This window comes from Penicillium alfredii (genome assembly GCF_028826965.1).
Source record: "Penicillium alfredii strain IBT 34128 chromosome Unknown utg000001l_segment0_segment0, whole genome shotgun sequence".
NCBI classification, from domain to species: domain Eukaryota; kingdom Fungi; phylum Ascomycota; class Eurotiomycetes; order Eurotiales; family Aspergillaceae; genus Penicillium; species Penicillium alfredii.
Genome location: NW_026622698.1, coordinates 807305 through 830236, shown reverse-complemented (window position 1 = coordinate 830236; position 22932 = coordinate 807305). Strand labels below are relative to the sequence as shown.

Sequence of the window (22932 nt, the reverse complement as noted above, 5' to 3'; positions counted from 1 at the left end):
CGGTTCTTTGTGCGCGATCCTGATCGCCTTGTTTATATCAAATTTGTCCTTGTCCGCGCACAAAGGCCTCTCTGCCAAGACTGTCCTCACTAACGGCCAGCGTCACCAATTACCCGACGGCCCCTCGAGTACACTCACCTATCAATCCACGACCATTAGAGTCGGCCGACTACCAGGAAGTGCTATTAGTAACGCCACGATTCGTCCTTGGCCACATACTCGACAAGGTCGAGGAAAGTTTCGACTATGGGCTTCCTCGGCGTCTACTCGGCTGTGTACGACTACCAGCCGCAGGGAGAGGGTGAACTCGAGATTCGCGAGGGAGACCTGCTCTACATTCTAGAAAAGAGCACCGAAGATGACTGGTGGAAGGCTAAGAAAAAGGCGGAACGGGAAGATGAAGATGAGCCCGAGGGCTTAGTCCCAAATAATTACGTTGAAGAGGTAAGCATTCCCTTTGAAGCGCCGAAGCAGGATCAATGGGTGGACTCCATTTGTGTCTGCTCAAGCTCGATTATTCCACTCGGGCACCACCCAGCACAGCGGGTACGCGTCTGAGCGTGTAGAGCGTGAACTGTTGCTGATGGTTACCTGAAAACGAAAAGGCGCAACCGATACATCTAGCCAAAGCCCTGTACGATTATACGCGACAAACAGACGAGGAGGTTTCTTTTTCGGAAGAGGCAGAGCTAGCGGTTTATGACACCTCCGACCCTGATTGGACTTTAGTTGGCGTCAACTCGGAATTTGGCTTTGCCCCGGCGATTTACATTGAAGCCGTGGAGGGATCAACTGCATCGCTTGCTGCGCCAGCCGAGCCCGAAGCACCATCGCTGCCGCAGCGGCCGACACAGGCTCTTCAATACGACCATGAAGTATCCCCGCCGAGCTCCCCGATCGATACAGTCCAGAACCCTGCTGCCGCTGCAATCGCGGACATCATCCATAAACAGCATGCTCCCACTACTGTGCAATCCGATAGCACCAGGGATGAGCCACCGCCGCCTCAGCTTCCCACCAGACCATCGTATGACCAGAACGACGGAAACGACGAGTCCCCCCCGCCGGCCCTGCCTCGCCGACGACCGTCGGAGCAAGCCACCCCACCCATGAAACATTACTCACCCGAGCCTTCTCCCCCACCGCGTCCCCAGGTGGCACCGACAGTGACCCGTGATAAAACACGCGTCAAGGAATCTCCGCCTTTCAACCGGGCCGGTGAGCTGACGCCGCGGTCGCCATCGGGCTACCATATCTATAACATCAATGAGATGGTTGAGGTGATGGGCAAGAGGAAGAAAATGCCGACAACATTGGGAATCAATCTCGTCACTGGGATTATCTTCTTATCTCCCGAGGGTGATGACCGTCAACAAGAGTGGGGTGCAGAAAAGCTCACTCACTACTCCATCGAAGGGAAACATGTCTTTGTCGATCTCGTTCGGCCGAGTAAGAGTATTGATTTTCATGCAGGTGCCAAAGATACGGCCCAGGAGATTGTTGCCGCCCTTGGCGAAATTGCCGGAACCTACCGAGCCGAGGGACTGCGGGAAGTCCTGGCTGCAGGAGAGGGTGGTGCTGGTCAGAAGAAGGGCCAAATTCTGTACGACTTCATGGCGCAGGGTGACGACGAGGTGACAGTGGCTGTGGGCGATGAAGTCGTGGTCATTGACGACACCAAGTCCGAGGAGTGGTGGATGGTGCGACGCATGAAAAATGGCAAAGAGGGCGTGGTTCCCAGCAGCTACGTGGAAATCACGGGATTCGTGAGCAGCCAGCCAACTGGCGTGGAATCTGGTCTTTCGTCGGTGGAAAAGAACCGGCTGGAAGAGGCGCGGTTGACAAAAGAAGCGACGGGGAAGCAAAGAACGGACTCGATTGATTCCCCGGAGGTAAGCATGTCTCCATATCAGCCCATTGTGATGGGCCTACCTTATTGTGATCGGAGCTGAGAGCTGACGGGGCACTTGTCTTTGCAGCGCCCGAAGCGCGACAGCAAGTCCAAGTCGAGTAAGTACTCTCTATCTCAATTCTGCTCGCTTGCGGCCAGAGTGGCTAATCAAGGCGCACTATAGAGCCTGACTCAAGTAAGGTCAGAAAGTGGACGGATCGATCCAAAGCATTCACAGTGGAAGCGCAGTTCATAGGACTTCAAGATGGCAAAATTCACTTGCACAAGGTGAACGGTATCAAGATCGCTGTTCCTATTGCAAAGATGTCTGTTGAGGACTTGGAATATGTCGAGAAGGTCGCCAACGTTTCACTTGATGAAGACAAACCACTCTCGAGCATTCGAGACGCCAGACGGGCGGGTGCCTCTGTACAACGCCCCGAGTATGATTGGTTTGACCTTTTCCTCAAGGCTGGAGTTGGGCCACATCAGTGCGAGCGCTATGCCCAGAACTTTCTTAAAGACTCCATGGACGAATCCGTATTGCCTGATATTACCCCCGACACTCTCCGCACTCTCGGGTTAAAGGAGGGCGATATTCTACGAGTCATGCGTTATCTGGATACTACTCTTGGCCGCACTGGCCCCAAGTCCAAGCTTCGAAACGTGAGTTTTGGTGGCGAAGAAGTCATCGGCAATGGCGAGGATGGTGGCCAAGGTGGACTGTTTGCAGGACCTGGTGGTGGGTTGCGCAATAACACCCGCAAAGGCAGGCCAGCGCCAGCGGTACAGACGGGCGACGTGGTTGATGCAAAGGCGTTCGAACAAGCGGACGAGTCCAAGTCGCCGGAGCGTGCTGCAAGTCCCCGAGCCCCAGCGGTTCCGGAGAAGCCCGTTGCCCGTGGGTTCGATGACGATGCATGGGAAGTGAAGCAGCCCAAGCAGTCTACTGGGGCCGCCGCGCCAGCGACCTCGACCCCGCCGGCCAGCACTGCATCACCGGCGGCCACTCAGGCTCCAGTCCAAAAACAGGTCACAGGAGCGATGGCGGATTTGTCGCTGCTTCAAGCTCCTTTGCAGCCGACACCCGCCCAACCGACCCCCACCTCCCAGCCCACTCTTAATCTCCAACCTCAATTAACTGCTGTGCAGTCGCCGCCAGCGCAACAGCCCCAGCAGACAGGTGCTACGCCCAGTTTCTTCGCCCAAGTGGCACAGACAGGACAGCAGCAACAAGGGTTTAGTCCTCAGCAGACCGGCTTGCAACAGTCGCAGGCCCGGCAGCGCCCACTACCTCCACAGAACGTCGGCCAAAACTCTCTCATTCCCCCTCCTCCGCAGCGCCCGCTCTCGGCGCCGCAGAACTTTGCGCAACAGCAGAGCTCTTTTGGGCCTCCTCCCTTGCAGCCTCAGTTGACCGGGGTTCCGCAAGCGGGTCCGCCAGTGGCCCCTCCTGGTCAAAGTTTGGCGGAATTGAATCAGCAGCGCTTCCAGCCCACTATGCAGCCCCAACAGACTGGATTCATGGGGCAAAACCAGTTCCAGAATGGCCTGATGCCTCAGCCTACGGGGTTTACTCCTCAATCACAATTCGGTATTCAGCAGCAGCAGCAATTTGCCAATGGTCAACCCAGCCCGAACCAGCCAGGGTATCAAGGGATTGCACCGCAGGCCACGGGTTTTGGTGGATTTGCACAACCGCAACAGCCGATGCAGACCGGCATCAATTCCGTGCTCCCTCCAGCTTTGCAGCCCCAGCCAACCGGTGCGAATGGCAGCGCGTCCTTCACATCTCCACCTCCGGTGCCCCCGATTCCCCAGCAGCCCACCGCCCCTCCTTTGTCACCCCAGAAGACGGGTCCTCCTCCATCTGTCAGATTTGGCGTCAAACCGGATGCTCCCCCGAAGTTGGCCCCACAGCCGACTGGACTCAGAGCCAATCTGTCACAAGCCAGTAAGTGGATTCTTAGTCTTTCTCCTGATGTGATGAACAGATCATTAACCTGCAAGACAGCACCTCACAATCCATTCGGGTTCTAACCTGCTTCTCATGTGTCCCGTTTACACTTGATTAGCATATATAATTTTGACCTTGCCATGTTTGGTCTACCCGTTGCTGTATACAGCAACTCTTGTTGGAGCTGGGATTTTACGTTGCCTCCCTGGTCAAACCCGCGCTCTTCCTCTTAACATGCGTACATATTATGGCTTTTCTCTTCAGCGCATATTGACGCAAAATGCCATACGAGTCTTGTTCCCTTGTGAAACTCCCCACCTAGCGATCTACCGTTTTTCTCCGTCTGCTAGTGTTTTTTTCAGCGCATCGTATGGTGTGCCTTGTATGCTGCATTCAGTTTCCTTTTTTTCCCATATAATCCTGTTCATGATACTCCTTGATTACCCTTTATTCTTAGTTGCTAGAACGGCTACTGTGATTCTTTTTTTCCACGTCAATCTTGCCCAGATATGTTCCCGACATATCCGATGATTTACTCTCCATTATCTGGATGGGATGTGATACAAGACGTATCTTGATGAAAAGTCAGAAGTATTTATCGTGGGTATTATGTAGATGCAAACTGAGAAGCACAGTCATATAGATATATTTTCTTTTTATCTGACAGAGTAAAAAGATATTCGCTCGTCTATTTGGGTATGTATGTATCAATAGACCGGCGCATTCCAGGGTTTCCTATGGAAGTAAGAGAAGAATATAGAAAAGAAATTGGTATCAATCAATGAAGGCAAGAATCATCACATCATGGGATCAACCATATCCAAGAAACATTCACCAGACGCCAAAGTCTACCGATCCGAGCCACGAAAAAGAAGAATGTGTTCTTTGGGGGGAGAAAGGGAAGTGTGCGAGGCAGCTCTCTGCCAGCAAACTACAACCCGTCACCAGGTAGTCCAGTATCCCCCCAGATACCAAAGACAGGAAGGTCCTCGGCCATGTACAACAGGCCATTTTCGGGGAACATGACATCTGATAGGGGAGAGGGACCACCGGATTCAGCGGGCTGCCGGGATGGATAGGTGTCTCCAGGGGAGCGACCCACGGGAATGCCCGTAGTGGTCAGAGCAGAGATGGCAGCGTCATAAGATAGAGCTGCTCCTGATTCGGGCCCATGGCATAACGCATCCCATACATCATTTCCAGGTGGTGGAGGGCCAGCAGATATTGCCGGGGGTTGGGCTGTGAGGTAGGAGGAGGGGGTACCTCCAGGCGGCTTTTCGGGGGAGGTGGGAGAAGGCACGGGCGCAGATTGGGGGTGTTCGACAAGTCGGCCGATGGAAGGGATATCACGGCCCGGACCAGGGGCCATGGAGGGGGAGTGGGACCATCGGAAGCACCGACTTGGCCGAAGAGTTGGTCGACCTGCCGGCTGCGGCGTTCCATCCATTGGCGGTTTCGTCTTTGGATGTACTCGGCGACAGCCGCACGAAGGTATTTGACGATTTGGAGGAAGCGGCATGCATGAGGATCGTGCGGGACAAACAGCCCTAAGAATCGCTCCGCCTGGTTCATTCCCTCTTGAAGAGGCAAGAGGTTGTCGTAATCGGCGAAGAATGCAGCACCAAGAACGATGGCAGAATTAAAGACGGAGTTGATCAGAAAGGGAAGTCGGCGGGGAAGAGACGCAAAACGGCCCAGATCATCAACAGCGTCGAGACCTCGGAGTGCCGAATAGACACATGCATCGGCGAACAGGGCAATACGAGAGCTGCCGCTTCGAGACTCGGAAGAAGCCGATGAGTCAGTCTTGCCCTTGACGTACTGTGCGACGCGGTAGATAAGGAATGGGCGTGTCAGAAGAATTATTGACCAGTAATAAGACCCGAACACATGAGCTGCAGCGAGACCGCTCTCCATGGTTCTATTGTCAAGTCGCTCGGTCTGCATTTTGAGGATCGCGGGCAAAGTACGAACCCAGGCGCGATGCTGGTTTGAGATGGCTTCTGCGACATGGATTGAGATGACTTGCTTCATATAGACGTCGGTCAAGATGCGCTCGAAGATGCGACACAGCGATATCACTGCAATCGACAGTTGTTGCTGCGGCGTCAAATGTCGCTGTTGCTCTGCAGATGGGAGAGCATCGTCACGGATGTCATGGTCATAGTCCGATGTAGCTGGTGGACGTCCTAAAGAGGCACTCAGAAACAAATCCATCATTCGGAGACTCTTCCACACCCGCTCCCTGGCTCGTCGCTCGTGTCCACAAAAGAGTGCATTCGCGTCTTTCCGATGAATTCCTACTGCGTATGCAGCACGTAAAGCGATACCAAGATTCATAAAGGCACCGTTGCGCCTACATGCACCGAGCATGTACATGGAGACCAGGACGTAAGACTGGATGGTGTGAATACTGGGAGTTTCTTGGAATGCTGAAAACGCCAATTGGCGACCACTGCCGAAGTATTGCTCTGCCAATGTTTGGTTTATATCGGAGACCTGCGCGCCAATGGCCAGAACCAGATAGAACATGGAGCTGACGGTGTCTTCGTCCCCAGTTGGGTTTCCTACCCAATTGGCTAGCCGCGGGTGAAACTCTTCCAGGTCGAACAGATCCAGCAAGGGACTTGTGGCAAGCATGTACTGACGGGCTAACCGTTGAGCTTCATCGTTACTGGGAGGCGGAACGAGGGGACCAGGCTGAGTATTCGGATTATTCTGGAAGGCCTCGAGCATGGAATGTCGCGAGTTGTCTTCGGTGAAGTCGCACCGGCCGATAGATGAAGAGACGATCCGACGAACACTCTGCAGGAAAGACAGACTCGCCGAATCACCAATGTACATGAATTTGCCCTGGCCGTCGCGCAGAAGTCGCGCCACCTTGGGCACAGGAGCGGTCCCTTCCTTCTCGACCCTGGCCTGCTGATCTAAATTCATGCCGCGGTCTTCCAAAGAATTTAGCAGCCGGTCCATGGCGGTCTCTCTTTGTGGAGATGGCACAATGCGCTCGCTGAGCAGCATCGTCGAATCCTTGGCGTCAGGCTTGAGCAAGCGCGCGGGTCTGTCGGAGAAGTGGCATTCTGACTCCTTATGCCGTTGGATACAGATTGTGCACGGATGCTCGCCATTGCATTTCTGCTTTCGCCGTTTACAGCTGTCGCAGGCTCGTCGACAACGGAGTCGAGCTCCGGGAGTGATGCTCGCTCGAGGCATGCCGATCGCCGAGCCGAGGGGCTTGCGGATATTGGCTCAACACAGCGAGCGCGCAGTCATCGAAACTCGCGAGGATCAAGAGACCACAGCCAGGCCGGGAGACATGTCGGATTCAAATCCATGGGGACTGACTGCGTCTGCTTTCCCCGGATTCGGCTGACTAAGCAGCTTATCGGTGCCGAGCCGGGCGCGCCCGCGGAGCTTGCGATGTAGACAATCGCCGGGTCTACGTGTCTTTTGCACAACGACTGAGATGAACCATCTAATCATCAATCATGATTTGACTATCAATATAATAATTACTCCGGACGGAACGAGACTACCTTGCCCCAGGTATCAGCGGTTCCCCAGATGCCGGAGCGTAGACAGGTCAACTGCACGATCTGACTGTGATCGACAAACAGATTGACGTCGATGCCGAACTCCCGAATGTACCAGTTGAACACTTTCGGATCTGCGGCTTCGAACATGACCCGCTCGGAAGGCAGCTCCTTCATGATCCGTGACACCACGTCTGTTCGCCACGACTCGACGTTTTCTGTGATGCCCTCGGACTCGATCATCAGGCGCTTTACGCCAGCATTGAGGAACTTTTGTCCCAGGTTCACCAATTTCCCGGGGTCTGAAGTCCCAATGGCTTCCAGACCCGAGGCTGGGGTGTCCCCGCCGGCACCGAACTGGATGCCCAATTCCGGCTTCGCTTCCAGTTTGTACGAGTGAACCTTGTCGACCAGGCGGAGCCAGTCATCTTCTGGGAACGACAGGAACCCCGATGACAACTCGATCACGTCGAATCTGTTTGGAGCTGGTCAGGTCTGTCACGGCCAGGGAGGATAATTCGAATACATACCCCAGGTCCTTGCATTTGGACAGGTAGCGATCGAAGACGGCGTTCGCATCTGGATGTGTGAGGAGGTGCTCGGCCCATCCACCCTAGGAGTACCAATCAGGCATGTCAGAACTGTTAATACAAAGGTGAACCGTCACGACTATACCGTGGACACATATACGCCATAGTCGTGGGCCAGCTCAATCAATTCGCGCAGTGGCTTTTCCTCAAACAGCGAGAATGAGCCTGCGCCCCCGTCTCAGTACCGTGTACGACAATCGTGAGTATTCCTCTAATATCAAGGTGGGACTCACCTCCGGCAAATTTGAGCCCGTCGACATGATTTCCCATCCTGTTTGTGGTCAGATATCACCAGGCTTTGAGACAGGGTGTAGTAACGCCTTACGTCTCGAGCACATCTGCAAGGTATCGTTTTCCCATGACCTACGCTGGGGTCAGCTTGGAACTTGAGTACGGAGGTCGCCGGTACCGTAGGTCAAAGTAAAGAGCGATAAGCAGTGCGTACCGAGTAGTAAGGACCCCGGATCTCCGTTACACCCTTGCTCCTGGGCTTGACTGGTCGAGGGTTGGATCTGGCAAAGCCGAAGCCATTCTCCTTGTCTTGCAAGAGAGTTGCTCCTTGTGGTGCAGGCGCCGTCGTCTTGAACCCTCGGAGTTGAGGCGTCGCTGCCAAATTCCTGGTGATCTGAGGCAAATGGCTCGCGATGCGCTTGGAGGCGATGACCATCGGGTTAGTCAAAAACATTGTACTTTGTTGTTCGACAAGATTCGACTATAATGAATTGGAGGAAACCAAAGTTGCCATTCTGAACAGGGTCAGGTTCCTGCGAATTCGACCATTTTTTAAATCTTCTCCACCTTCATAAATCCTGTTTGGAGTCTGTTCGGATCGTCGGTTTGCTGGTGGGAGGGTTTGACGTCAAGCATACTTCATCCTCTTCATATGGTTGCTCAAGCTCGACCTGCTCCAAGTAATGCTGACATCAGAGTTGTTTTTTGTTACCCTTGGAAAATTTGCGAATGGCTTCCTATGGAGATACCATGCTCGGTGCATCTGGGGGTATTTGTCTGCTCATTTGACTTAAGTCGTGGGGGTTAGGGTATCTACCAAAGTACTTGACATCTACTATACACTCGGTTGGCATGCTCTTGTATCGTTATATCGTTGTATCCCTGGATATTTCATAAAAATCATTTTGATTTTGATTTTTCTTTTTCCTGCGTCGCTGAGTCTAATCTAATGGCATTTTCGTGAGACTAGAATCGTCAGACCCAATACCTCACAGTGCCAGGATCATCGTGATTCAAACTTGGCCTAGGACAGAACCCAAATCTGCTCAGGCAGTCAATAATTCTGGTTCCTACAGGGTGTTTCCTTCCTCATAAGACAGTTTGATATGAAGAAACAAAGCATACACGGTTCTCGAGGCAGCCTCGGTGTGAATTGTTCATGCTGATACCGGTACACCCCAGCATCAACAATGTCTCCAATGGAGGGCACCTCCATGGCTGGGCTCGATTTCAGGAGCAAAAGCTCTCGGGGTCCGGCCTCCCCGACAGGTGGTGCTTTATTCTCGACTGGCAGCTTCCTTTGTTGACAAGATGCTCCCAAGCCACTGCAATGACAGCACCCCATGGCGATTTCCTTGTCGACCACCGACCAGTCCTCGACTGGTTCTGTGCTGGCGAGTTGGTTCTATACTAAACACATCCATTCTTACCATCACAGACAATATCCCGTGTCTCTTTTAAAACTAGCCTTCCCTCTTGACCTTGGCCCACCGAAACGGCGGCTTCGATTCCCTTGGCCTTGTTCACCCGCTCCATGGGAGTCAGTGCAGTCTTGGAGCCGTTGGTTGTCATCGTCCTCCTCTTAGGTGGTACCTGGATCAATCGTGTCAATGTCTCATCCTTGGACCTGGATCGACGCCGCACGCGGCCCTCAACTGAGTCTATACGAGGCTCCTCGTGTGATTCTCTCGAGCCGGGATATTCTCCCCCAACCCCGAAGGATGGCCTGCTGAGTGCTCGGTCCGGTTTGTTCAGGCCGCCGATTTCACCATGGCACAAGCGACAGATTGGAATGATGGGCATGGCTTACGAGGTGACCTCTCCCAACACGGTCGTCTTTCAAGATCGGCTCCTCAGTCGTCTACTCCGAAGATTTCCTTTTCTAGTGGAGTGCTGGTATTGGGCTTTGGTATATTGGGTAAGTCTTGCTTTTCATTTTGCCATTCATGGCTTTCCTGGAGCTCTCCAACATGAGTTATATACTTTCTGAGACTGGGCAACTCACCCCAATGACGGCTATCCTCATAGACATATCAGCTCGGTCGTGCGTTCACCGCCATGAGTCTCCAGGAAGGCACTGTCGATGTGTCGAGAAGACATGCGCTACAGTTTATTCAAGTGGAGCAGGCGCTTAGCATTTTCTGGGAGATTCGCATCCAGAAGTTTTTCCTCCGCCATCCCCTACTGATGACTTGGACCAACTGGACCTACTCCTTTATCCATATCCCGGGCACAATTGCATTCCTTGTGTGGCTCTATTACTACACCACTACACGCAACCGTATCGAGTCACAACCGGGGAAGCCTCGAGGAGCTGGCGGTTCGCCAGCAGGCCCGCAGCTCTATCAAGCACAGCGCCGGACTTTGGCCGCGTGCAACCTCCTCGCGTTTGTGGTTTTCACGTTGTGGCCATGCATGCCACCACGATTACTGAGTGATCCGGCTGAAAAAGGTCCCACAGGCGATGTGGCGCGCAGTTATGGCTTCATTGATACGGTCCATGGGGTCAATGGAGCAGGCAGCGTTTGGACTTCAAACCGCTTCTGTAACCAGTATGGTAAGCAAATCCCTGAGGAACTTGAGAGGCCAATTCATATCTGACTCGGCCGTAGCGGCAATGCCATCTTTGCACTTTGGCTACTCTTTGATGATCGGCCTCACCATCATGATGATTCCTATCCCCCCACGTCGACATGCTATCATGCATTCTCGACTGACCCGCCCCCTTGGACTTTCTTGGTGCCGTCTCATCTGCCTTTTTCTCGGGTTTCTGTACCCGTTCATCATTTTGGTGGCCATCGTAGCAACTGCCAACCATTTCATTCTCGATGCACTTGCAGGAACCTTGGTTTGCGCCTTGGGATGGCGCTTCAACCGGGTCCTGCTAAATTTGCTTCCATTGGAAGATTATTTTCTCTGGCTGGTCCGGATTCACAAGCCAGAGCCATTCCTTGTCAAGGAAGGTGTTGGGGAGTCTGATGAGGTGTATTCATCCTGACCAGTTGGTGACTGCTGGGCGAATTGTTTGCTGTGTCATTGTCATTGTGGGTATGAAGACACCCCTTCTTTGAGGCTGTCTTGTAAAGTGTCCAGAATATTATTAGTGTTTCAATGATGTTTTCCATGCAAGTAGGCCGGTGGTGAGGTTGGGTTAAGGTGGTGGGGGGTGCCGAGGCGCTTATGTACTGAGCTGATGGAGTCCTGGAGAGAACGCTGCTTCTTCTCTTCTTCTCTCTTTCATCCCGAGGACCTTCCAAAATCCTATACTATTCTACTCCATTTTGTGTCTTTCCTAAGCTCATCGAGTGTTAGTTCTACGCTGTTTCGATAGCTTGAGCTCTATGTCTAGGTTGGTTAAGGAGCAGTCATCCCCTTCCTTGGTCTTTATGAATGTCGCTAGAGCAGGCTTTTTTTTAACTTCAATTCTTAGCTGATTGAACACTTGAGCTCTCCTCTCCATTATCTGGCCGTGGAGATCCTCCGTTTCTCCACGAGGAGCTCGTATCGCCTTTCTGAATCTTTTGATCAGTCAAGGTGGCAGAGCTATAGATGGGATTGAATTAGGACTATTCAATAATCCTTCTTCTGACCAGTCAATTGTGCTATTGTTTCTATCCAGCTCAGCTGAGCAATAGCTATTCACTTACACGGTGCAAAGACCACGACGCCACACTTAAAGGGGCTGATCTGCCCTCGAATCCGAATTATTGAACTTTCCAGAACATTGTTCAACATCTGCCATTACCACCAGTGGCCATTGAGTAGCTGGTCAATTAAGTCATATTGCTAGGGTGAAGCTGTGGCAGTTGTGGCGTCATTGGGGTCTCTTCCGCCCAACGCGTTCTTCCCGCGGTCGTTCGCGACTCTTCCTTCTCCACACCTCTCTCACCCGAACAACCCCCCTACCACTCCATTCCCACCCTCCCCATCCTACTCTATTCTTGAATCTTAGTCAAATTCTTTGCGCTTGACTGTCTCTTGCCATTATGGCCGACGATACCCCTGTCGCAGCGCCCGCGACCGAGGCTGGTGAGCAGCCTGAGCAAGCTTCGTCTGAGAAGCCCACTGAGAAGGAGCCCGAGAACGTGACTGTGCCAGAAGACAAGGCCGCTGGTAAGAATATTTGATTTCATCTGTTTTGAAAACTCCTCCCTAGACTGCCGCAGCTGTCTTCCGATCGGGAAGAGCTTGTCTCTGTGTGACCAAAAGATCACTAACATTCTAGTTGTTGCAGAAGCTGCCAATGTCCCCGAAAAGAAGGAGTCTGAAGCTCCAGCTGAAAAGCCCACTGAATTTGAGAGTAAGGGCAAGGATGAAGATGCAGCTGCCCCTGGGGATACTGGGGCTGGTGCGGCCTCGGAGGCGAACGGAACCTCTGCGAAAAAGTCTTCCAAGGATCGCCGCCGGTCAAGCGGCGTTGGTGAAAACAAGTCTAAGTTGAGCCGCAAGAAGTCGCAGAGTCGTATTACCCACCTCAACGCGAAGCCTGGCGAGTACTATCTTGCGCGCCTTCGCAGCTATGCGCCGTGGCCTTCCATCATCTGCGATGAGGAGATGCTGCCACAGACGCTGCTGGAGACCCGTCCGGTTACTGCCATGCAGCCGGATGGATCATACAAGGGGGAGTATGTCGAGGGTGGCAAGCGAGTCCATGAGAGGACGTTCCCCGTCATGTTCTTCCAGACCAATGAATTGTGAGTGACCCTCTCGCCATTGGGCTTGTCTATGCATCTGGCCTGGACCTTTCACTAACTACATTTGACAGCGCGTGGATCCCCAACATGCAGCTGACCCCCCTCGACCCCGCTGAATGCAAAGATGTCCCCGAAAAGAACAAGACCAAGTCGCTGATTGGTGCCTACAAGGTTGCTGCAGAAGGCAAAGATCTGCAACACTTCAAGGGTCTTCTGTCTGAACACCAAGCAGCTTTGCAGCACGAAATTGAGCAGCGCGAGGCTGAGGAGGCTCAGAAGGCTGCAGTCAAGGCCGAGAAAGACGACAAGAAGGGCAAGCGCAAGAGCAAGGGCGCCGACACCGACGTTGACATGGAGGATGCCGACGATGGCAAGAAGTCCAAGAGCTCGAAGAAGCGCAAGAAGGATGCCGAAACGGACGGCGAAGCTGACAAGGTGAGGATCTCGGATCTTGCTTCGGATGTCTCTCGAATTAACACTTTGCTTCACAGCCCTCCAAAACTCCCAAGACTGCTACCAAGCTGAAATTGACCACCCCGAAGGCTCCCGCCGATGAAAGCGGAAAGAAGACCCCCGCCAGTAAGAACAAAAAAGCTCCTGCAAAGAAGGGCAAGGCCGCCGCCAGTGACGAGGAAGACGCCGGGGCAGGGGCTAAGCAGCCGGGAAAGCAAGCTGACCCGGAAGAAGTCAAACACAAGAAGGAGAAAGAGAGTATGTGGCCCCATTATCTCAACCCGGACTTGGTACAATGTTTAACTTTACGCAGTTTTGTTCCTTCGCCACAAGCTCCAGAAAGGGTTCATCTCCCGCGATCAACCTCCCAAGGAAGATGAGATGGCCACCATGGCCTCCTATTTCGATAAGCTCGAGAAGCATGCCGATCTGGAGGTTGCCATTATTCGCAACACCAAGATTAACAAGGTCCTGAAAATGATCGTCAAGCTCAGCTCCGTTCCCCGCGATGAGGAGTTCAATTTCCGACACCGCGCCATGAACATCCTGTCCAACTGGAAAAGTGTATTGGATGGGGACACTCCGGCAGCATCAGGCGACAAGGAGGCTAAGCCCACGGTGAACGGGGCTTCCAAGGAAGAGGGAGCGGACACGCCTAAGCTGGAAACCGAAGAGGAGAAGGAGCCCGAGACCAAGCTCAAGGACGAAGCTGACACTCCCATGCCTGATGCCGATGCCGACAAGGCGCCCGCTGCTGAAGAATCCAGCAAGACAGCCCGGGAGAGCACAGAGGATGACAAGACCGCGGAGCAGCCTGCAGAGGAGAAGGCTGTCGAAGCTGCCGCATAAGTGCGGGCTTTGAGATGTACACACTTGTGCTCTTTACGTTGCTTTTCTTTTTATTTCTTCTTTTTTTTTTTTCCCTTTCCGTGGACACATCGAGGCGCTGTTGATCTGATGATCTTGTTTTCATCCTACCTATCTGTTTGTTTTCCCAAATTTTTTTTTGATATTCCACATGTGCTGTTTGATGTTATGCGGTGCTCTATTCTAGGGCTGGGTTGATCCAACAAAGTGTTCTTTGAATCAATGCAAAAGAATGTTGAGTCGTTTTTTTTTTCCATCCCTTAAAATATTTTCAATAAGGCTGGCCATGGTAAACGTGAAAAAGATCCATTTTGCAATGGGTTGGATTGTCTAGAGCAAATGCAAGGTATCGCAGACCAACATAGAAAAAAAGAACAAAAAGCCAAACATGTGCAAATGGATATGTGCATCCCAGCAATCAGCAACTCAACCTTCACGCCGGCCCTTGAGATGCATCCCAGACATATGCAAATATATAGCAAGTCAATCAAGGAGTTGCGTCTATAGTAAACCCCCCCAGATCACTCGGGGCTGCCAGTCGCGGCAAGACCGTCATCGACAGCCACAATCATGAGAACACAAATGTCATCCACCTTGCCGCCACGATAATAATCACCGGGATAGTAGCGCTGGGCCTCCTTGGCAAAAGGGCCATCGCGACGGTAGTCGAGACTCGCAATTTTTGCTTCACCGGCGACAGCGGCCGCGAGGAGGGACTGGAGAGTGATGTTGGACTCGGAGGTTGGCGGGAAGTCCGATCGAGGAGGGAACACTGAGGCCAGTCCGCCTTGAGCGGTTAAAGCACCGAGGCTGTTCGAGACGCCGATCCCGTGGTCTGGGGCCGCAGTCCACGCGCCTGTCAGGACCATGCGGCTGGTAATCAGCTTGAGAATTTCCTGGTTATTGAGGTTGTCGAAAACACCGTCGGTGGCCAGCATCAGGACGTCACCGTGCTGCATTTGGACGTTGGTGACGGCGGCGTCGCGCGGGAAGTCCTCCAGGAAGGCACCGCCGAAGATGGAGGCCTGGGCGCGCATGCGCGGCGGGATAATGCTGAGCTGGTAGGGTGTGTTGAAACCATGGGTCTGGGGAGGCGAATAGTGATGCACAGCTGCGAGTCGCAACAACACCGAGCCGGAGTCACCCAGGTTGGCCAGCTCGACGCGGCCGTCTGGCAGTCCAATTCCCACAGAGGCGGTGCTGCCTCCAGCGCGAATGCCCGGGTCCGCAACGACCTGGTCGTAGCCCGCTTGTAGGAGCTGCTTGGGTCGCAGCTGGTCCGCCGGCGCATCCCAGGCCTGCGCCGATTGCGCCATGTACCTGCACAGCCCGTGCGAAAAGTCGGCTGGGTCGACGCGGGACTCGGTCCAGCCGCCAACGCCATCTGCCACCGCGAAGGCGATTGCTTCTGCGGCCTTGTCGCCCGACTGACCAAGATCTTGCGAGCCCACTCGGCTCACAAAAAAGGCATCTTCCCCGCTGTCCGGCCGGTTCCGCCGGCGGGTAGCCGGATTCTTGTCTTTAGTTACACCGAGTGCATCGGCGGCGTGGGGGTCAAAATTGTATGCATTTTTGAGAGGGTGAAACCGCCGTCCTTTTCCGGAAGATGAAACTGCAACACGGTAAGAAAGACGCGCAGGCGGCGAGGAAGCAAACGAATGCTGGGGGGTCGAGTGAAAGGCTCTTCGGGGATCACGCCTCAGCCCATCAGGACTGACTGTATAAACGGAGGGTCGGGTTCGAACGGAGGAAAAGAGGAAGAGGCTGGGAGACGTAGAAACCGAGCACACCCCGTTTCGCGCGATGGCTTGTAGGCTACTGCAGGCGGAACTGCAGGCTCTACACGAAACACTTGGCGGGATCATCACAGGGGAGACACCCCGGTCGTCAAATCACGACCCTCCCACGGTCAGAGCGAGCTCAGTTCTGAAGCATCGGAAGGCGCAAAGACAAGCAAACTAGGGCGCGTATGCGTTGATGAAAAATTAAGGAAACTCGATCGGATAAGAAGGAGGCCGATCTTATCGCGATTGACCGCCTGGCGTCATTGACGATTTGGAGGAGGTGGCAGACCGGTGGAGCCAAGGATCTCCGAGGGAGATGACCGTATAAGAAAGTATTCTAGCGAAATACAGATAGCGTTTTTATTTAAAGAGCAAAGGGAGAAAAAGAGGGAGACTGTGAGTTTCTGGGAGATGTGGGATTGACGATGGTTATCAATTCTGCCGCCCGACCCAATCTTCTTTTCAACCTCCATTCTCTGATCGTGATAGACAAGGCGCCTTTTCCAGTCCTCTGAAGTGTGCGAGCTTCTAAGCTGCCAAGATGATGCACCCCGCGCGACAAGCCTACGTCGAGGAGGCCGAGGTAAGCTTTTCCTTTCGCGAGTCGGTTTTCTGCAAACCGCAATCGCACACAGCGCGTCTTGATCAAGGCTAAGCAATGGCACCGAACAGGACACGGATATGGGCATCGACCTTGCCAATCTCCGTAAGTTATTTGGTTTTGTTTTGTGTCGCGTATTACTGACTTGTGTCTCGGCAGCGGTCGACCAAGACTACGAGATTCCCTCGTCGGCAGCGGGCATCCCCGCTGAGCGAGCGTCCGCGATTCTATCCCAGTTTGAGCGAAAACGGAGAGCAGCCGCCATGGCGGTGCCCACGGATGACACTCGAGTACGCGCACGGTTACGAGAGCTTGGGGAGCCAATTACACTGTTCGGCGAAGGCCCGGCGGACCGGCGAGACCGTCTACGCGAGTTGTTGACCGATATCGCGGACAAGCAAGCAGAGGAGGGGGACATTGAAATGCGGGAACCAGACGAAGAGGAGGAAGAGGCCGAACATCAGGAGGAATTCTATACCGAGGGTACTGGTGAATTGTTGGAGGCACGAAAATCCATGGCCCGGTTTTCTTTGCCGCGCGCAAAAGCTCGAGTGGCACGACTCAAGGACGACTCGACGATCCCGCTCCGAACACATGTCAAGCACCGCAAAGTCATCAAGGAAAAGCTACAGGGGTTCGATCTGTATGGGTCTCAAATTGCCGGGGACCGCCCGGTCAGCATTTGCCGATTCGCGCCGGATGGCCAAAGCATCGCCGCAGGGAATTGGGGCGGTGGCATCAAGCTTCTCACAGTACCCAATCTAGAAGAACGGGCCAATTTCAAGGGACATACCGATCGAGTAGGTGGGTTGTCGTGGTTCCCGGGTGCCACGCTACCTGAATCCAATGTCTCTCCCTCAGCGGTCAATCTAGTCTCGGGTGGTGGCGAGGGAAACATCAATCTGTGGGCCCTCGATCAAGATAAGCCGCTGGCGACATTATCAGGCCACTCAGGACGCGTATGCCGCACAGAATTTCATCCATCGGGACGATATGCGGCATCGGCTTCCTTCGACACCACCTGGCGACTGTGGGACGTCGAAACGACAACGGAGCTTCTTCTGCAGGAAGGCCATTCGCGAGAGGTCTATGCGGTGTCGTTTAATAACGATGGATCGCTTTTGGCAAGTGGTGGATTGGACAGCATTGGGCGAATCTGGGATCTTCGCACAGGCCGGACAGTCATGATTCTTGAGGGCCATATTCGCGAAATCTATGGCCTCGACTGGGGAGTGGACGGCTACCGAGTTCTCTCCGGCTCCGGAGATGGATGGGTGAAATGCTGGGACTTGCGACAAGTGCGAAACACCGGTGGGATCGGTGCACACAAGAGCGTGGTATCCGACCTTCGTTGGTACCAAGGAGCCGAGTCGGACTCTTATTTGCCCTCAACCGACAACACCAATGGCCGAATGGACATTGATAGTGCGGGCCCAACACCCGAAACCACACCGGCTGCGTCCGTCCAGCCGAAGAAGTCGGGCACATTCTTTGTGACCAGTGGTTTCGACAAGAACGTCAACGTCTTCAGTGCGGACGACTGGTCGCTGGTGAAAACGTTGAGCGGCCACTCTGGCAACGTCCTCAGTACGGACATCAGCAACAATGCGAAGTGGATTGCAAGCTGTGGCCACGATCGAACAGTGAAGCTTTGGGGGATCGAATAAAGGATATTCTATTCTGTCATATTGAACCTAGTTTACCACCGAATCGACCTCGGTGCGAGATGTACACTATACTCGAGAACGAGCACCATGCCCTCTGGTTTGGAGTGGTACCTTTTGCTATTGCAGCTATTCTAGATCAGCATGAGCAGCTGGAATTGCCTATTGTCCACTTTCCTTAGCATCTTCCATCAAAAGTCTCGTCGGGAGAACTGTATAAAGTCACGTGGTGCAGGGTACGGGGATGACGTAAAGCGACCTTTTTCCACATCTTGGGCTTTGGAGGATTTTGGATTGCTCTTCATCCATCATGGCTCTGCCGAGGACTACTCAACAGCTCTGTCGCGTCATTGCGCAACCAGCCATATCTACACGATTCATATCCACCCGCGCAGCTCAACGAGATGCGTGCGTGCTTTGCCAATTTCGCATCCAGCCCGCCCGCGCAACAACGTCCCCAGCGCACTCGCCTTTCGCAAAACCCTCGCCGGTATTGACTCGTCGTTTCGCTTCCACCAAGTCCTCCGGTTCAACAGAGGACCGTGGTGAAGTCACCATCACCAACGCACCAGATATCAGCCACTACTACTCCATCTTCTCCAAAACCCTCCCCGCAGGCCCGCCGCCGTCATCCCCCTTCGACATCTCCCTCGGGGATCTCCGCCGCGAGTTCCTTGAGCTGCAGGGCAGGCTTCACCCGGACAAGTACCCACCAGGAGCCGCAAAGCAGCATGCCGAGGCTCTGTCAGCCCGGATTAACGAGGCGCACCGTACCCTCGCGGATCCGCTCCAGCGCGCTCAATACCTTCTCCGAGAATGGCACGGCATTGATGTGACCGCCGAGGATGCGGCGACGAAGCATGCGCTGGATCCGGAGACTCTCATGGAAGTGATGGAGGTGCAGGAGACAATCGAAGAAGTCGGTGCTGCTCCCGAAGCTGAAACAGAAATCCACGCTTTGAAAAAAGAGAATGACGCGCGAGTTGTGGCGTGTGTACAGGCCCTGGCGCAGGCGTTCGACCGGGGTGACATCGAGGCTGCGCGCAAGGAGTGTATCCGGCTACGCTTCTGGTATAGTGTCGGAGAGGGATTGAGAGAGTGGGAGCCCGGCAACACCGAGATTCGACTGATGCATACCAGCTAATTGGAGAACTTGTTGGTATTGTTGATTGTGTTCTTTGGTCTGGTCTCTATATAGAGTGTATAGAGATACCTATCTCCATTCCATAGACTTCAGATGTACATCTTTGGCATGCTCGGGTCGTGTCTTACCGAGGTATATATTTCGATGCTGTGAATCTTAATTCAACTCGATCAAATCATAGAAGATCATTTTTTTTGCTGAGCATTCCCACATCATATTCAATTACTGTGATATATTCAATCATTCATGATGCTATCTCCGATCTGCTGTGCCCCGAGATACATAAGACCACGCCAACATCAAAGGATTTCCCCTTCTTGACCTGACCGCTACATCACGGCACGAATCAAAGCAGCCAAAGACCAAAAAAGTGAAGCCCCCCTGACCAGATCAGTGGAAATCCGCGCCAAATAAACTTCGGCGGCCCGCAGTTGGGTTCGCTGAAGGCTATTGGGCACGAACCTGCTGGCCGCAACGTCGCCCAACCCATTCACCAGCGTCGCTCCTGCTGGCTGCCCTGCATTGAGGTCAGGGATGTTGTTGAACTATGGAAGAGGGAGCTGCATGGTCAGAGGCAAACAATTTCATTTTTCTTTCCTGCTCGCGTGAGGCCAATGCTTTATACAGGTCGACAAGCTCAGCATAGCCAAGCCTCCTGAGCTCCATGGGCATATCGGGATGCTGCTGGCGACAAAGCTCCACATCCCAATAGCGCTGTACACGTAGCAGGCCATGGGGCCGAACTGGGTCACTGCCGATGACTTGGTCCAAAGCCAAATACTTAAATGGAGGCCGAAGTCAGCAGTCAAGCAGTTCTCGCTCTTCCCTGGAGATTGCCGTCGCGCAAAGAATCTCCAGCAGGGAGATCAGTAGTCCCTCATGGACTCCGGCCCAGATTATAGCAGGTGAGTGCTGTCATGGTCCATTCCTTCAAGTCCAGGAAGAAGCTTCGCAGATGAAGTTAATACCCCCAAAGGATCATCCACTCCCCCTCGTTCACCTTTCTTGTTGGTCCGCGTCACACAAAGTTGACAATCCAGTCGGGGTTGGCACAACATGTCTCGAAACCTCTCCACAACTTGATGAACAATGGACATACCCGGGAATCCAAACATCGGATTGCGGTGTTGGAGGATGAGGATGTCGAGACATTTGTTGCCTTCTGTGAATATGCATACACTGGCGACTACAGTGTGCCCAATCCTTCGGATGGCCAAGAGGCAGCCAGGGCTGGGGTGGTGGAAAGCGCCCCCAGTCCCGGGAATTCCTGGAGAGGCACATTCCGCTCGGACTCAATCTCGTCCGCGGTACCTCCACCAGCTCCATCGCCACCCCCAGAGTATAGCGGGAGTGTCAATCAAGACACCGAGCAGGGCCACAATGAGCCCGAGACTGTGCTGATGATCGAGGAAGAGGTAGCTGCGGAAGCAGAGGCGGAGGAGAAAGATGAGGCACAGGGAAAGGAGAATATCGACAAGACAAACTCCCCAGATCAACCGCCGGATGCTGTCGACCCTAACCCAGAAGCGGCTGGGGACCAATTGGCTGCAGACATGGTGGATGAACCCGACGAATGGAGGAATTGGACAGCAACCACAGAATCCAAGAGCAAAAAGACCAAAGGCAAGAAAAAGAAGCGAGGCCAGCAGTCTGTGACCAAGGAACCACCCGCCAGCTTGACCCCGCCGTCAACGCCTCCCCTGGACAAACCAAGAGACACCGGACTTCCCCCGGCAGGTGTCCCAGAAGAGACTGTCGAAGCAGCAAGTGGCCCCGAAGCAGCTGCGGAACCCAATGATGAGCCGGCAGAGCGATCAACCGAAGCATGGGAACGGCCTGCATTGCCCGATGAAGGGGCTCTGCAGGAGAAAGCCTGGATAGAAGTCCAATACGAAAACACGGATGGTCCACGGCAGGCACAAGAGGGACCACCCAAGCCGGTCATCGACATGTCCTTTGCCCAACAACCAGGCCTGTCACCTCGAGAACCTGGACTGAGTCTGTGGGACGAATTTGCTGCCCTTGAGTACCTCGATGCACCCCTGGCCTCGAATCCACCGGTCGATCCCTCTCCCGGCCCTGAATTCCCCTACCTCGCCTTCCACGCCAAGGTCTACGTCTTTGCCACACGCTACCTCATCCCGGCGCTGGCACAACTCTGTCTGCGCAAGCTGCACCGGGACCTGGTGCAGCTGTCCTTCACGGAGCCCGACACTATTGAGTCGAGCTCCGAGTCTCGAAATCTCGGCGGCTTGGCTGCGCGTCAAGGCAGGATGGTTCTGGACCTGCTCCATTACGCCTATACCAAAACGGCTCGTCTCGAGCCGATCTCACCCACCTCGGCAACACAGCTTCGGGAGAATGAACTGCGGCGACTGGTCGTGCACTATGCCGCTTGCAAGGTGAAGGAACTGGCCAAGTATCACTCGGAGGACAGTGAAACGGGCACACCCTCTGTCAGACCGATGGATGCCCAAGTGGAGCGGGCCGAGCATCCTGCTCCGACGAGTCTCCGGGCGTTGTTGGACATGACGACCGAGTTGGCCTCTGACCTGGTATACCGGATGATGTGACCAGATGCGGCCGTGTGATTGGGAGAGAGACAGAGAAAGAGTTTGCGTTCTCACATGCCTAGAAAGTCTGCAGCTTGTTTGGCCTGCACTGTGATCCTCTTCAGGGGGAAGAGGACCCGCCATGGTCACGTCTGATTTGTCATTTCGAGGCGCATAATCTCTGCAGTTTTGTATTCAATCTTGGCCGGCGTTGTGCAGTTCATTTCGAGCGGTTTGATATACAGGTCTAGTTACCATCGGCACAGTCCATTAGATCAATTCCCCAGACAAAATGTAAAAAATTGGGCCGATTGCAACCCCATAATACCGCGTAGAATGTGGAGGAATCCACTTGGAGAGACTCGAAAACTCGATATCGTCATGAATCAGAGACCAGTTCCACTGCGTAACAACACCAGGCTAGGCATCTTGGCAGGCTCTCCAAGAAGAAATTCCCAAAAATAAGCATGAAACCCGAGGGTCCTGGGTGAGGATCCACCGATCGACAACACACCCATGTTGAAATCGTTCTTGGCGAGGATCCAACGTCAATAGTGTTGGATTGGCGCGAGGCTGTGAAGATAAGGACTCAGGGGGGCATGAATCAAGGAGAAGGGGGAAGGACGAAATGGGAAGATGCAACCAAAGAAAAAGAGGTTGCCTGAGGGTTTCTTTCCTTGTTTGCCTTGCCACCGGGGCTCACTCTGTCCACCTCTCCATCTCAACTGCCTTCCCTCTCACAGCTGTTAACTCTTCCTCTTGTTTCTCTCTTGGCATCTTGCCACTAACCACATACGTCTCCAGTCTAATTTTTTACTTCTTCACAGCCACCAAGAACTAAAGCTTGGCAGCGGACCGCTCGTCGATGATGTTTCGTCGATCACCCATCTTGGCGTGGCTCTCGGGCACGTTGCACGCGTCCTGCCATCCTGGAGGATTACGGCTCACAACCTCCTATCGGAGGGACTCGG

The 22932-nt window shown here is 53.7% G+C and overlaps 9 protein-coding genes across 9 annotated transcripts; 6 read left to right on the top strand and 3 right to left on the bottom strand.

Moving 5' to 3' along the window:
- Nucleotides 1-246: 246 nt before the first annotated feature.
- On the top strand, nucleotides 247-3931 carry NUU61_000318 (cytoskeletal protein-binding protein SLA1; the record flags this gene model as incomplete). Its single annotated transcript, XM_056650902.1, has 5 exons — nucleotides 247-546; nucleotides 606-1892; nucleotides 1980-2010; nucleotides 2076-3845; nucleotides 3906-3931. 5 exons carry the CDS (start codon nucleotides 247-249, stop codon nucleotides 3929-3931), a joined length of 3414 nt encoding a protein of 1137 aa, XP_056515752.1.
- Nucleotides 3932-4967: 1036 nt separating this feature from the next.
- Nucleotides 4968-6869, bottom strand: NUU61_000317 (putative C6 transcription factor; the record flags this gene model as incomplete). Its single annotated transcript, XM_056650901.1, has 1 exon — nucleotides 4968-6869. The coding sequence occupies one exon, from the start codon at nucleotides 6867-6869 to the stop codon at nucleotides 4968-4970; it is 1902 nt and encodes a 633-aa protein (XP_056515751.1).
- Nucleotides 6870-7360: 491 nt separating this feature from the next.
- Nucleotides 7361-8656, bottom strand: NUU61_000316 (phosphosulfolactate synthase; the record flags this gene model as incomplete). The annotated part of the gene is made up of 6 exons (XM_056650900.1): nucleotides 7361-7856; nucleotides 7912-7994; nucleotides 8057-8136; nucleotides 8205-8242; nucleotides 8297-8334; nucleotides 8417-8656. 6 exons carry the CDS (start codon nucleotides 8654-8656, stop codon nucleotides 7361-7363), a joined length of 975 nt encoding a protein of 324 aa, XP_056515750.1.
- A 1080-nt stretch (nucleotides 8657-9736) lies between these two features.
- Nucleotides 9737-11200, top strand: NUU61_000315 (phosphatase PAP2 family protein; the record flags this gene model as incomplete). Its single annotated transcript, XM_056650899.1, has 3 exons — nucleotides 9737-10120; nucleotides 10231-10759; nucleotides 10815-11200. The coding sequence occupies 3 exons, from the start codon at nucleotides 9737-9739 to the stop codon at nucleotides 11198-11200; spliced, it is 1299 nt and encodes a 432-aa protein (XP_056515749.1).
- A 988-nt stretch (nucleotides 11201-12188) lies between these two features.
- Nucleotides 12189-14198, top strand: NUU61_000314 (uncharacterized protein; the record flags this gene model as incomplete). Its single annotated transcript, XM_056650898.1, has 5 exons — nucleotides 12189-12315; nucleotides 12437-12896; nucleotides 12968-13331; nucleotides 13388-13607; nucleotides 13663-14198. 5 exons carry the CDS (start codon nucleotides 12189-12191, stop codon nucleotides 14196-14198), a joined length of 1707 nt encoding a protein of 568 aa, XP_056515748.1.
- A 539-nt stretch (nucleotides 14199-14737) lies between these two features.
- Nucleotides 14738-16081, bottom strand: ppmA (type 2C protein phosphatase PTC7; the record flags this gene model as incomplete). Its single annotated transcript, XM_056650897.1, has 1 exon — nucleotides 14738-16081. The coding sequence occupies one exon, from the start codon at nucleotides 16079-16081 to the stop codon at nucleotides 14738-14740; it is 1344 nt and encodes a 447-aa protein (XP_056515747.1).
- A 460-nt stretch (nucleotides 16082-16541) lies between these two features.
- On the top strand, nucleotides 16542-18268 carry NUU61_000312 (putative pre-mRNA splicing factor; the record flags this gene model as incomplete). Its single annotated transcript, XM_056650896.1, has 3 exons — nucleotides 16542-16583; nucleotides 16673-16706; nucleotides 16761-18268. The coding sequence occupies 3 exons, from the start codon at nucleotides 16542-16544 to the stop codon at nucleotides 18266-18268; spliced, it is 1584 nt and encodes a 527-aa protein (XP_056515746.1).
- Nucleotides 18269-18575: 307 nt separating this feature from the next.
- Nucleotides 18576-19409, top strand: NUU61_000311 (J-type chaperone JAC1; the record flags this gene model as incomplete). Its single annotated transcript, XM_056650895.1, has 1 exon — nucleotides 18576-19409. One exon carries the CDS (start codon nucleotides 18576-18578, stop codon nucleotides 19407-19409), a length of 834 nt encoding a protein of 277 aa, XP_056515745.1.
- A 1082-nt stretch (nucleotides 19410-20491) lies between these two features.
- Nucleotides 20492-21982, top strand: NUU61_000310 (uncharacterized protein; the record flags this gene model as incomplete). Its single annotated transcript, XM_056650894.1, has 1 exon — nucleotides 20492-21982. The coding sequence occupies one exon, from the start codon at nucleotides 20492-20494 to the stop codon at nucleotides 21980-21982; it is 1491 nt and encodes a 496-aa protein (XP_056515744.1).
- Nucleotides 21983-22932: the final 950 nt, after the last annotated feature.